The sequence below is a fragment of the Condylura cristata genome, unplaced genomic scaffold, assembly GCF_000260355.1.
Source record: "Condylura cristata isolate star-nosed mole 26May11 unplaced genomic scaffold, ConCri1.0 scaffold00021, whole genome shotgun sequence".
NCBI lineage: Eukaryota > Metazoa > Chordata > Mammalia > Eulipotyphla > Talpidae > Condylura > Condylura cristata.
Window position 1 is genome coordinate 16404243 of NW_004567122.1, and position 13757 is coordinate 16417999.

Here is a 13757-nt window from a genome sequence, read left to right on the forward strand (position 1 = left end):
AGTATTCATGTTTTTTTCTTTGGCATTAAAAATGTGATCATGTTTGGTCACTTAGGTTAAAAAAAACTATTTTTTTGTCCTATTTTCTAAAAGTTATTTTTAGTGTGAGAGATTGGATAGTAATCATACGAGGATTTTGAAGCTTCATTTAACAATCCGATGTTTATGTTTAGTTAATATGTACTTTTAAATGAAATGCCAAACTGTTTGCTAATAAAATTGTGGTTATTTTCATGTCAGTAATTAACATGCTATCTTGAAAAATAATTTGTAGTTGGAGAGAAATACCAGTTTAGTTTTTCAAATATGAAGATTCAACTTTTTACATGAAAATCAACTTGGAACTAAACTGAGACATTACTATTTGTAGGCATTTAGTGTTTTTTTTACCTGGCTGCCAGCAAAAACCTAATACTAGTAAAATTTCCTAATAGTAAATTTACTTTGTTTTATATTTTTGCTCTCCTACTCAAGAACCTAAATCAGCTTTCTAGTATATACCAGGCCAGGTCTAACTCCTCTTGGGTATTAAATACCTTTTTATCAGTCTCCCCTCATCCTGAGTAGCTTTTTCTGTCATCTCTATTTCTAGATAGTATAGTCAGCATCATGTTTCCTAGATATACATTGTACATTCCTGCTTTTAAGTTTCCCTGTAGCTGTGTATGATAAGAAGGTACCTCACACATAATTTTGCAAAACCTTCATTAGCCTCTACACAGTTAATTTGTTGGGAAAGACACTGAAAGATTCATGCATAGAAGCATTTATCATAAAGGATGGAAAAATTATGCAATTTGAGAAAAACTGCTCAGTAATTTGTATATGTTTTTTATTATTCCCACTATTGAGAATTGCAGCAGCTCAATAGAAATAGTCCTGCTTACTTCATCTTCATACATATATTACTTAGGTAATCATTTTTTAACAGTTGGTTACATGGCCTCTTCCTCTGTGTAACCATGTCCAGTATTTGCATCTTGTTTCAAACATTAACTCTGCTGTTTCGGTGATTTGTCTTTCTGTATAGTGTGCGGTGTTCTGCATACCAAAGGCTCTCAGTGACACATTTCAAAGAATAATATGCATATTGATCAATACATTTTTTAAGGATTTTTATGCATTTATAAGAACTGGGGTACAGGTCAGAGGTGAGAAGTGGGGTACAGGTGAAGGGGGATGAGAAGAGTGGGGAGCAAACAGGCAGATCCATTGAAATACACTTCTGAGGAGAGCAGCAGGTGAGACAGGAGAGGACTGCTGCACCAAGTGGGTCACCTACTGGCCAGGGATCGAACTGGTATTATAGAGGTTGTGAACTTCATAGTGCTGTGACTTAACCCTTTGTGCCACCAGGGAGGGCCTTATAGATACATTTGTAAAGATACAGCAAAGAACTATTAAATTTTTCTAGTGAAAGTGAAGATAAATCCTTATCAAAATTGCATACTTTTTAAATTCCATTTATTCTTTGTCATACTGAAGACTTTGTTTTGGCTTGTTTTTTTATTTCAGGTTTAAGATTTTGAATTTCAAATATCAGTTTTTTAGAAGTAAAATCAACACTGCATTGGTGACTTTTTTTTAAGATTTGTACCATGTGGGTCACCTCCTAGGGCCAGGGATAGAACTCACGCTAAAGTTGCTGCTGCAAGTTGCTTCATGGTGCTTCATTTTGACCCATTGTGCCACCGGGGAGGGCCCAATGCATTGATAACTTTTAAGATATAGAAGGACATGATTAGAAAGACCAAAAGAAATAAAACCATTTGTATCATTTCCTGAAATGTTTCACAGTTTGGGTTGATACTGTTTTTGTACCATGAGCTAATTATATGTCTATTTATCTTCAAACTAGAAGTAATTCCTGTTTGACTTTTTTGGCAAACAAATTATATAATACCAATATTCTTAATATAGTATGTCCTGTAGAGTACTGTAGTCTTTTACTCTATATAAATAAAATATTCAAGATCTCTATTGCCTCAACACCACTTTGACAAGTTAATACCATTTTTTTTTTTTTAATGAGTAAGAGGTCCCAAACAGATCTTTTGGAGATCCAAACTATCCAGTTCATCACCATTGTCAACATTGCATTGTGACATTAGATCAGAAGCTGAAGTCATTCTTATATTTTTAATTAGGACTGTAAGATTTAAAAAACAGGTTTCATTTGATACTTAGTTCTGTACTTTACCGGAATTCGTATTGAGTCATCTTTATGACCAATGTTTTTGATGTCAGCTCAACAAAGATATAGTAGCTCTGTACTTAGCATACCAGATAACTCTACTAGTTTATAGAAGTATAGAAATTAACATGTTGGTGACTCTTCAAAAACTTGTATCTAGTGAGAGATATGACATGTACACAGAGCATTTTAGTAGTTTATTGGATTAGTATTAGCATGCATTAAGAATAAATCCTGATATCTTATAACATTATATACCTGAGATAAAAAAGAAAGTTTCCTGAAATTTATTTGGGGAGGGGTATGGAGAGGACAATGTAATAAAGCAATTTTTAGTATGTTCATAAATGATGTACTATAGACAAATATAGAACAAGGTAAAAAAAATTAAGAATAGTGAACTAATACAGCTAGTTTGATATGTAAATGTGGAGTACTGAAAAAATATAGGTTACTTGATAGAGACTTTGGGAAATGGTTTATTGATGTGTCGGTGATGTTTAAGTCATAACAGTGACCTACTAATTTAGCTCACTCTGAGAAGCTTAAAGGTTAAAGGAACCAGCAACACTAAGGCTATTGGAATCACACAATTGGAAACATTAAGCAGTCACTCCCCGTACCAGTGACTTCTCTGATGCCTGCGAGAGGCTAATTTAATAACTGGCAAATTTAGGTAGCTTCAGAATTGGAGGTGTCCATCTACTCACTACCATGGGTCAGGCCGCTCAAGTTAATATCTACACTAGCCAAATAACATGAGTCAAATAATTTGTCTCAACTGTGTGTATGTTTTTTTTAAAAAAAGGATTAATGAGAACTAGCAGAAGACAAAATTGAGCTATAAAAGTGGGGATTTATAAGTGGGGATTTTGTCCTGGAAAAAGAAATATTCTGAGGAACCTTGAAAAAATAAAGTCACGAAACTGGATGAAATCACTAGGAAATAGTAAATAAAAGACAAAGAGAAGAGTATGAAGATCAGAGTCCTAGTCCAGTCTTAAGCTCCATAGTAGAAAAAGAAACAAGGGAGGCTAAGAAAGAACACCTGTAAGTCAAATGGAAAAAAGAGCAAGGTAGAATTGACTTTCTAAAAGTTGATAATAAGCCAAGTAGGGGAAGGTGATGAGTTAGCGAAACTGATGGTATAGTAAGAATTACAGAGACTGGTCCATTAGATTAGCAACATGGAAATTCTTCATGATTTTCACAAAAATGCAAGTGGTGAAATAATTTGCAGCAGAAGTCCACTTGTGGTGGGTTTTAACAGAAAGTAAAGTATGGAGATAGCAAGAAATGACAAGAGTTAGAATTATGGGCACTGTGTGCCAGGTTTCTTTGTGATTCTACTGATTGGCATCCCAGTATAATTTTTAATATGCTTCATTTCATTCTTAGCTGGATCCTCTGGTTTATATGTCAAAGTATATGATTAATGTGCTTATAATGCATTGTCTTTATTCCTTCTGACACCCAAATTTAACAAGTGGTATCCCTTTTCAGCTAGTTTATGAGATCTTTTTTGGTATCCCTTTTCAGCTAGTTTATGAGATCTTTTTAATGAAGATCAGCCCTTGTAGGGCTGAAACTTCTTCCCCTTCAATTTTAAGCATTTTTCTAAGAAGTGCCGCTTCGTGTTAGTGGTATTTAACAGCCAAGAGTTGAAAAATGGATTTTAGTTTGAGGCAAAGAAATTGAGAAAGTGGCCATTTAGAAAAAGAAAGTTCACAAATAAAAATTAATAAACAAAAAGTTTGCCAGCAGTACTGAGGTGGTAGAATAAAAACTATATTTAGGGGATTCTAAATGGGTGACCTAAGAAATTCCTGCAAATGTTTACGATGTTGAAGCAAAAGGATATATTAAGACCAAATAATAAAAGAATTTCAATGTCAGACTCTCTGTCTGACTTTATATTCAAGCCTGTGGCATAATGGACCTTGAAGTTACTGGTCCTAGAGGCAAGAAATCCACATAGTCTGTAAAGAAGCCCTGTGTAGAGGATAGCAGCAGCCCAAGGGAGGCTGTCAGAGTTAGCAGACACTATGGCAGAGTGGGCAGGTGGGGGGGCGGAAGGGGACACAGTAAGAGCGTGCTGAAGAGGCCTGCTGAGGCTGGTGACTGAGCTGTCACCTAAACAACAGAGGTGGCAGGTGCCATTAGTAGCAATAAACACAGAAATTGCTAAAAGAGACAGAGATTTTACTTAGAAAAATCTCTTGGCAATATAATATCTTTCACCTAAATGAAATTCCATCTTTTAGAACTGCATTAGTAAACAGAGCACTGTTTAGGAAATACGGATTTTGTTGTCACCAATGGCTAACCATAAGATTTCCATCTATGGAAAGGCATGAGGATTTGGAGATCAACAGCTCTCTGAAGAGTTATTTTGGAGAAATGCAATTCTTGCCTCATTTGCAAGTAAACAAACAAAAAAAAAACTTCAAGAGTACAGACTTCTCTTGCTCCATGTAATTCCTTGCATTGGTGACTAAGCCCCCATATCCCCATATCATATTTGGACTTCTATCACATTTTAGAAAATGTAAGGTTTTTTTTTTTGTTTGTTTGCTTGTTTGTTTTTAAGTTAGAAGTCCAAGTGTAATGAGAACCTCTCAGAATTAAAATGTTGGCAAGCTTACTACCTCCAAGTTGCATCTTGTCTTTTCACAAACCCCTACCCCATTGCTCGATAGAAACTAATTCTGTTACAGCCTACTTTTCCCAACTCAGCCAGACACAACACTGCTCTGGTTGTATAGGTGTGAATCAGTCAGTATATTGCAGTGTCAAGCAAATCTGGAGAGGAAAAAGATACGGGGATAGCCAAATAACCAAATTTGGGGTTACTTCATTTCAATTTAATTTGCTATTTTGAATAAGAGCAACACAGTAGTATTTGGCATGGTGTGGACAAAGGGAGCAGATAGAGCCAGTTATTAGTGGATGACTATCTTGAGCAATTTATTTAAACTAATTCAATTAGGAAGGAACAAAAATAATTTTTCATTTCTCACCACTGACAGCAGGATATGGCAAGAAGCAACATGTGGAGATTCTAGGCCTAGCTCTTGCTATAATCTTGAATGAATCTTTCAAATTTTCTTGGGTCATTTTTTCTTCTGTCAAATTGAGTAGATGAAGGCATCCCAAACCACTTTGAGCTTCAGTGATTCACCCATTTAGAATCCGCTGATTCACTGGAATGATTCACAGGACTCAAAAAACAAAAAAGGTGTTTCTACTCTCAAGCAGTGGTTTACTACGACTCAGTGGAACAAAATCAGCAAAAGGGAAATGTATTTGAAGTGTCCCAGTATGTACATCATAAACCACATTCTGAGCATAAACAGTTGGTACCCAGCCACCCAGGGGTTCATCGCTTATCTCGTAGGAGCTGGACAGGGGCCACTGCTGAATACGGGACAGCCTTACTAGGCAGCCACAGAGCCGAACAACCAATATTTAGGAATTAACCTTTGTTACACTGCTAGACAAAGTTATGTGATACCTGAAGTCCCTTTTAGTTCTAATGAGTTGTGATTGCATTAATAACTCCTAATATATATATTAGAAATAGTATGGCGTTTTATTTGTCCTGCAAGGGACTCCAGTTAAGCACACACAGGATTGTCCACTTTGTTCATGTTCCTTTTTTAAAATCCATTTTCATTTTCTTGCTCCTTTTCTTGACTTTCCTTTAATGAAATGTTCAGTGAATTATTCCTTTCTGAGAGTTTTCTGAATCACCTTATGTCCTGAGCTTTATCATATTTCTGGATCACATTTATCCTGTTTGTGTTTTAATTTCTGATTTTGTGTATTTTTATGTAATTCCAAATGGTTGTTGAAAGTTTCTTAATGCAACTTAGAGGGCTATCCTATATTGTCTTGTTTCATGAATGGTTTTGTCGGAGAAAATCTCTTAAAATCAAAGTATTTGGCTTACATTTCTTGTTTCTTCTTCCATTCAGTTTATATGAATTTGGTATCCTAATCATAGACATCTTGTGGATAGGTCCACCATAAGTTTGGATAGAAAGTGAAATTTCTTCATGGGTGAGAATAAGGAATTAGAACTTGTTTCTTCAGAAACAAGAGCTATCTTGTTTCTGTAATTTTTCTTACTCATCTTACTTTCATCTTTTATCTGCAAAAAGCCGTGTGAGGCCCATTTATCCATTCTTCTCAGAGCAATGCTTCCTTATTCTGCTGCCTCCAGAACCACTTTTTATCACATATCTACTGTGATTCAACATTGTTTTAAATTCAATCATCTGATTTTTAAATTTAGTTTAATTAGAGCAATATTATTAACTAAAACCACTTAAATATTATACTTTCAAACAGGATAGCTTGCTAACTATTAATACAGAAGATTTTCATTTTTGTGTGATCTAAATGCATCCTTCATTAGTGGAATGCACATCAAATTTGAATTCTCTTTAAGAGATGTGTAGAAAAGTGTGTAACAAAAATAAAATCATATCAACATTGTTAGTCATTTAACCTACTTTGCTCTGGTTTGATTTTCTAAAGTAAATCTGCATTAATTGCGTAACTATTCTTCTGTAAAATCTTCATTGCTCTATAAATTGATATAATTGCCAGTATCTTGAACTGATGTTAAAATTAGTAATATCTTTTTTATATATTTTTTTAAATGTTAGGTTTATTAAAAGAAAGGAAAAGAGAGGACTTGCACAGACAGTGGGCAGAAAGAAAGCAGTAGTAATATCTTTAAATTTAAGAAGGCTTAAGTTAACATTTTGAATTTAATTTTTTAAGATTTATTTATTCATACAGAACTGGGATTCAAGGCAGAGGTTCAGAGGCAGTGAGAGGCTTCACCAGAGACAGAATGGGGAGCAGAACAGATCGATGAAGTACACTGCTGAGGGGAGCAGCGGGTGGGTCAGGAGAGGTCTGCCACACCGTGTGGATCACCTCTGGGGCTGGGGATCGAACTCACATTGAAGCAGCTGTGGCCAGCTTGCAATGCTGCATCCCAACCCGTTGCATCACCAGGGGAGCCCCTTGAATTATTTTAATCTAATTCAGTTGAAGTAATATTATTCTGATGGGTAGTAGATTTTAAATTCATTTTGCTGTGGTGTTAGTTTCAGTAACATGATAATTCTTCATGTGATAGGAGTTGATCTCTTCTAAAACTTGAGCTTTATCAGAATTAACATCTGGTTTTTTGAACAACAAAATACAGTTTAAATTTAAAATTATGTTGTTTCATTCTTTCACAGGAATTGAAACCTGATGTCATAACTAAATCTGCTCTTGGTGATGATATCAACTTTGAAAAAATCTGCAAAAAGGTATATCTGCAATATATACTTTTTCCGTTATGAAACATTCCCTTTTATTGTTGACTTTATTTTTGCTTGAAGAAAAAATGTTATGAATAAGCAAGCAAATGTTAATATGTCACAATTTTCTGCACATGAGCTTTTTATTTTAAGCCATTTTTATTTATGCATTCATGAACTGGAGTATAGGCCAGAGGTAAGGAAAGTGAGAGGATTCACCAGAGGCAGAGTGAGGAGCAGAACAGGTGGATCTACTGAAATGTACATCTACTGAAATGTTATGTTGCAGTGGGCAAGATCAGAGAGGTCTGCACTATGTGGGTCAGCATCCTGTGAGGATCAAACTCATGGCATGGTTGCTGGAAATAGCTTGATAGTGCTGAGATGTTAACCCCTGAACCATCAGGGAGGCCCCCCACATGAGTTTCTATACTATCACCAAAAAAAATTTCTGTAGTAACTTACAGATTTTTCTTTCCTGTGATATCACATCTTTAAGGCTTGTAACTTAATGTAACATTTATGTGTTATATCTGAACTAATTTGTTAATCTTATTAATTAAAGAATATATTTTCATTCTTTCCAAATCATTTTTATTAGTATTTCACTTAATCCCCGCAGTTTCCCCTTAGAAAGATAATTTTTAGCCCACTTTTACAAATGAGGGAATGAGCTGAGAAAGAATGAAATGAGCTGCTAACGGGTCACACCACTATTATTAGGACGATTAGGACATTTACCCAAATCTTCTGTTTCTTGTATCTGCTATTGTTGCCTCTTCCTTAATTATTTACCTCTTTTCCTTTCTACCTACTTGCTAATCCCTACATAAGACTGTTCCACGGATGGTCAATGAATTTATTTTTTTCTATTGCTTTTCTGTTTCCATGTTGACATTTGCTGTAATGTCCCACTATTCTGTGTTAACTGCATCCCATGGATTTGATGTGTTGCATTTTAATTTCTTTGGGTTCAAAATGTTTTATTGTTCACTTGAAACTTCATCTTTGACCAACGGTTTTATGTTATTTGATTTCTGAACACTTATGGGATTTTCTGAACACCTCCTTGTTACTGATTTTTTTTTTAAATGATCCTAGGGCATGATTTTTTGTGTCTTTTAATTTAGTTATTATTTATGTTATGGTTCAGAGTATGGCTTATTATAGTGAATATAACATGCATGTGTACTCTGTTGAGATCAGTGTACTATCAATGTCAACTAGGTCACATTGGTTAATGTTGATTATTATCTTTACTGATTTCTGACAAGTTGTTTTATTGGTTACTAAAGAGATATATTGGAATCTCCAAATTAATGTCAATTTAGTGATGCTTACCTTAAGGGAAAAATACTCTCAAGTACATCTATATAAAGTAGCACTGCTCTACACTCAATTACTATTGGATATGTTGTTTTAAAAGATTTTGTAGTAAGAATACCAGAGTATGAGGAGCTGTTTTTGTTTGGCAGAAGCGAGGATTTGCTGTTACCTTCATTGGTCTTGTCACAAAAGCAACCACCTATATAATGAGCTTGATTTTACAACAGCATCTTTGTTTAATACTAGCATCATTTGGCTGTTAAATATTCTTATATTTCATAGGACTCATAAAGAGAGGGAAAATTAGGCTTACTATACTTTTAAACTTGTGGTTTTGTCTATATTTTAGAGACAATACGGTATGTGAACTAGAACAGTGGTAATCCTATGAAAATATGGTTAAGTATATTTTTGTTTTCATGCGAGTTTTAAAATATAATAACTTGAGACTACCAAAATAACTTTTTTTTTTTACTTTCTGGTTGCTGAATTCTAAAAGAATTTCATTCATGTTTAATTTGTGGTGACAATAAAAAGCAGTTTATTTTAGTTCCCTAGTAATACTGTTTCCATTTAAGCTCTAACATTAAAACTGTGCAATATTTATTATTTAACTTTAGCTTGAAAATATCCAAAATAAAATATCCCATGTTTTATTTTTCCCTCTTTCAACCAAATGTTTTCATTTTAGAAGGTTAATGTATTATATCATATATAACAACAGTTCTTAAGCATATTTTCTTCTCTTTATAATACAATCCTTTGTTCAATCTTCTAGTGTGTAAAATGTCATCTATCTTAAAAATGTGTAAGCACATGTCTACATTAGGTTATCACTGTTATTTTATTAATAATAAGGTCATTTGCATATAACTTGATTTTTAATGATGAGTTTATGTTAATAAGTCAGCTAGAAAGTTTAGAATCTCACCGAAATATTTTCAAGTGAGACCTGATTATATTTCTATTCTTTTGTACCTTTTCCAAATTAAAGGAAGGGAGGGAAAGTAGACCAGGAGGAAAGGAAAAAATAGTGTTTCATCAAAGTTTTTGATGGAACTTGTGAGAGATTCAGGGCCAAGGGAAACTACCCTGCTTACGACTCATCAGATTTTTTCCCAAGCTATTTATTTCAGTTATACTGTTAGGATTTTATTTTATTTGTGATAGCTATACACTGGATTTAGGTTCTTCCCTATCACCACTTGTTAATTAATCAAACTTTTAAAACAAAAATAAAGCAAGTAGTGGAGTGACCTAGATGGAGGGCTGATTAATTTTGTCGAGGAAGAGAGCTCGGTAGACATAAGCAGAAAATAAATGTATTCATATAGCTCTTCACATTTATGCATTGCGGATAGCACAATAGAGAAGAGCAAGCTAATGTGAATAGCATACTACAGCTTGCACAGTTCTTTTATACACACTCTAATCTCACCTGCTCTTTATAGAAAATTTTAATGTGTGCTTGTGGCATGTGTACACTTGTGTGTAGTAATAGTGTTTTCATTTTAAATGTGGGAAGGTTTAGAGTGGTTAAGTAAACAGTTAACACGTATATATGGTGAAAATTTAGGACTGGAGAGTTAAGAGACTGTAACTCTTAACTTCTCCTGAGCTTCTCAATTCAGCAGTCCGTTGCATGCATTAAAATAGCCAAGACATTTTTAAGGTCAATACCAGGAGGATAAAAGACACAGAGTATTTTGCAGAAGAAAATACTCTCTAATAGAAAATTCTTTAGACAGTTATATTAAACAAGTATTAGATAAGAGGAAGCAAACTAATGTTTGTTAACATCAGTTGTCTTACTTGCTAGATGTTCTATAATATAAGCTCTCGGGAGAGCTGATGATACTGCCATTTAGCAGATGAGACAACAGGCATATAAATGTCCAAATTACACCTATAGTGAGTCAGGAGGACATGACAGCTCCAGAGTCCAAGTCAGGGCCTCACGTGCAAAACCAAATTTAGATTAACAATGGAGTGAGTCCCACATAGGTAAGACTGCTCTGTGGAATGGCATTATAATGATTTTAAAAGTTCAAGAGTAGACTCTAAGCACTAGTTTGCTTCCTTTGTCACAGTGCTTCTGATCCAGCTAAATGGACTGGACTGTTTGCTGTTATCTCACTAAATGTTTTTAAGGGATGCAGATATGAATGTGTTGGTTGATATCTTCCGGAAACACCTAGAATTGGAATTAAGTCCACTTAATTTTAAAAGTACTCTTACTAATTTTCAACCACTACCAGTTCATTTTAAGTCAGTGTGTTTGAGGCCACATTTCAAAGGACTGGACATGGTATTTAAGAGAGCCTTTTCATTTTTAGACTGTTTACATTCACATGTACATTCTCAAAATTCTTTTCAAAATTGAACACCAAATGCTTTGTGTTCACAATAAGAACACATATGCCAAAATAAAAATTTTTCCATTAAAATATGATGTGTTTTTCCTTTTTTATTTAATTTATTTGAAATGGAAGAAACTGGAGGTGTGTGAAAACCACAGTTTCCTGAGAATTTTCCACAGCAAACACTGTGTCATTTTTAAATAAGGAAAGCTGTGGTTTCCTTCATATTCCCCAATATTGTGAAGACTTTTTCATGCAGGTGTAAAAACTATTTGCTCATAGAGACTACTTAGCTGTTAAGCTTCAAAATAAGTTTATTTAAATATAAACTGTAAAAACTTCAAAATACGTTTATTTAAATCTGAACTGTTTGTCTCTATTTGAATTCCTTTTGTACATTCCATAACATTTTCTACCTCCCATAAATTTTATTACCTTTCCTTAGTTTAGTTATTGGTATCTGTGTCCTCGTGTGTGAGAGTATAACTTCACATAAAGGTTCAGTAAATACAAAGAGGAACAAGATGGACAGGAGAGCAATGAGGCAGATTATGAAAAATGCTATCTCCTCTAACGGGCTGCCCAATTTATTTATTCTCCTACTAACTTAGCTCTGTGTTTAAAAGGAAAGGAAAATGCCTGAAAGGAAGCAGAGACCCCACATGTGCCAGGGACAGGAATCTGAGCCCACTTGCCTCATCAGTCTCTGTACTTATATTAGCATTTAATTCCTTCTCTGCAAACATTTGAGAGGGCCTGGAGTTCAGTCACACATTGATAGAAATGCATCTGAAATAGTTTAAAATAAAACATGTTTAAGAATACAAGATTGATTTCAGAAACTTGATTTTGAGTTGTAACTTTGTTTCTAACTGGTCAGGCAATCTTGAAATCAAGTCAAAATTCCATAAATCATACTCCCCTTCTTGCTAAAATTTAATTTAGAAAATTAAATGAAGGATTTTTAATTGCTTTCTTAATATTATTAAGGAGAAGTTTAAGGTGAAAATTTAACATTTTTTACTTAGAAGAAATTAAAAGGTCGATTTAAATCATTGCTATGATTTATGAAATTTGTTATTTTAAAATGAGAATTTCTTTAAGTCAAATATTTTAAGAACTTCTTGTACAACACTTTTTATTGGCCCTTAGAAATGAAAAATTAAACCCCTTGTACATATAAAACAGTGTTATATGAGTACCATTAAAAGGTTCTACTTTGCAGTTTTCCCCATTTGAATTTTTTCTACCTCAGAAGTCATAAGGTACAAAGATTTGCAAATCAGAAACAGCATCAAATCAGATACTAATTTAATATAGTAAACTATAAGGAATGCATTCATTCTATTAGCAAAGATTCCTATTCAGCAGAGGGAAGAGGCTTGGCATTTCTGCATTCTAAGTAGTGTTGCTTTGCAACTCGCTGCAAAATTCAGGAAGGTCTCTTACCATGTCTGCCTCTTTGCTCATTTCTCTATAAAGGAACCCTTCCAGATCAAACATTCTGGTAATGGATTTCAGTGTTCCTTCAAAGTTGCTGTTGCACATACTGCAAGATTTTTATGGTATTTTTGCACTTAATGTATTTTGTTAATATTAAGCAACTCTTAACATTTTTTACATTTCACTTAACAAGATTTGTTTCCTAAGATGCCTTAGGTAGTAATTTTCATCATAATTTCTGGTTTGTAAAAATTAAAAGCATTAGGAACTTTTGAAATGTATGTACACAAATAACATTATGGTACAGAATATATATGACACCTGCAGTGTGGCTTTTTTGTTGTTGTTGTTGTTGTTGTTAAAACCGGTTTCCTCTAAATGAGTAAGAAATTGAGAAGGTATTTAGGTGGTCCCAGGGCAGGATTTGCAGCAGCTATAATTTAAAGAAGTTTTTCAGTTGATATTGTATAGATTAGACCTCCAAAGAGAATAGATCTCAAACTGCCATCATTTGCTTTTATCTAAACATTCACATGTTTGTTTTACTGGGAAAGGAAATGTCTTATGTTAGACTGTTAGTAATGAAGGGTACATTTAAAATAAAAATATTTGAAGTTGGTAGCTCTACTTTCATACTCTAGTGGAATTTATTCATTTGCTTTATATGATGTTTATAAAATGCTACCTGTTTCCAGTTATTCTTCTAGGTACTTACCCATTGCAATGAGGAAGAAAAAAATAAATACCCAACCTTGTAAATAATGAAAACATTTGTAGTTCACACAATATCAGCAAATTTGAAATAAAATACGATTGAAGTATTATGTTAATTCAGATGGTGTTTGAGCAGAAACCTGAAAATAATGAGATCAGCCATGTGCATTTTGTGGCATAGAGCCTTTCAGGGGTAAAACAGCTTACAGTTGAATAACATGACCTGGTTACGTAGTAAAAGCTCCTTGTGACTGCTGTATAGAAAATGGACTGTGGGCCAGCAAGATACAAAGGGATATGACCAGATATAAGCTTATTACATTGTATCACATAGAAGGTGTTAGTAAGTTGGCTGAGCGTACTAAGAGTCAAAATGATGAGAAATGATTGATTCTG

General features: G+C 34.0%; 1 protein-coding gene across 1 annotated transcript in view; it reads left to right on the top strand.

The window, feature by feature from the left end:
- The window catches only part of SRFBP1 (serum response factor binding protein 1), a 33053-nt gene that overhangs the window by 10930 nt on the left and 8366 nt on the right, over positions 1-13757 (top strand). Inside the window, exon 3 of the mRNA XM_012727711.1 lies at positions 7456-7527. Within this exon, the coding sequence (XP_012583165.1) occupies positions 7456-7527 (72 nt within the window). The remainder of the gene's footprint in view (positions 1-7455; positions 7528-13757) is intronic.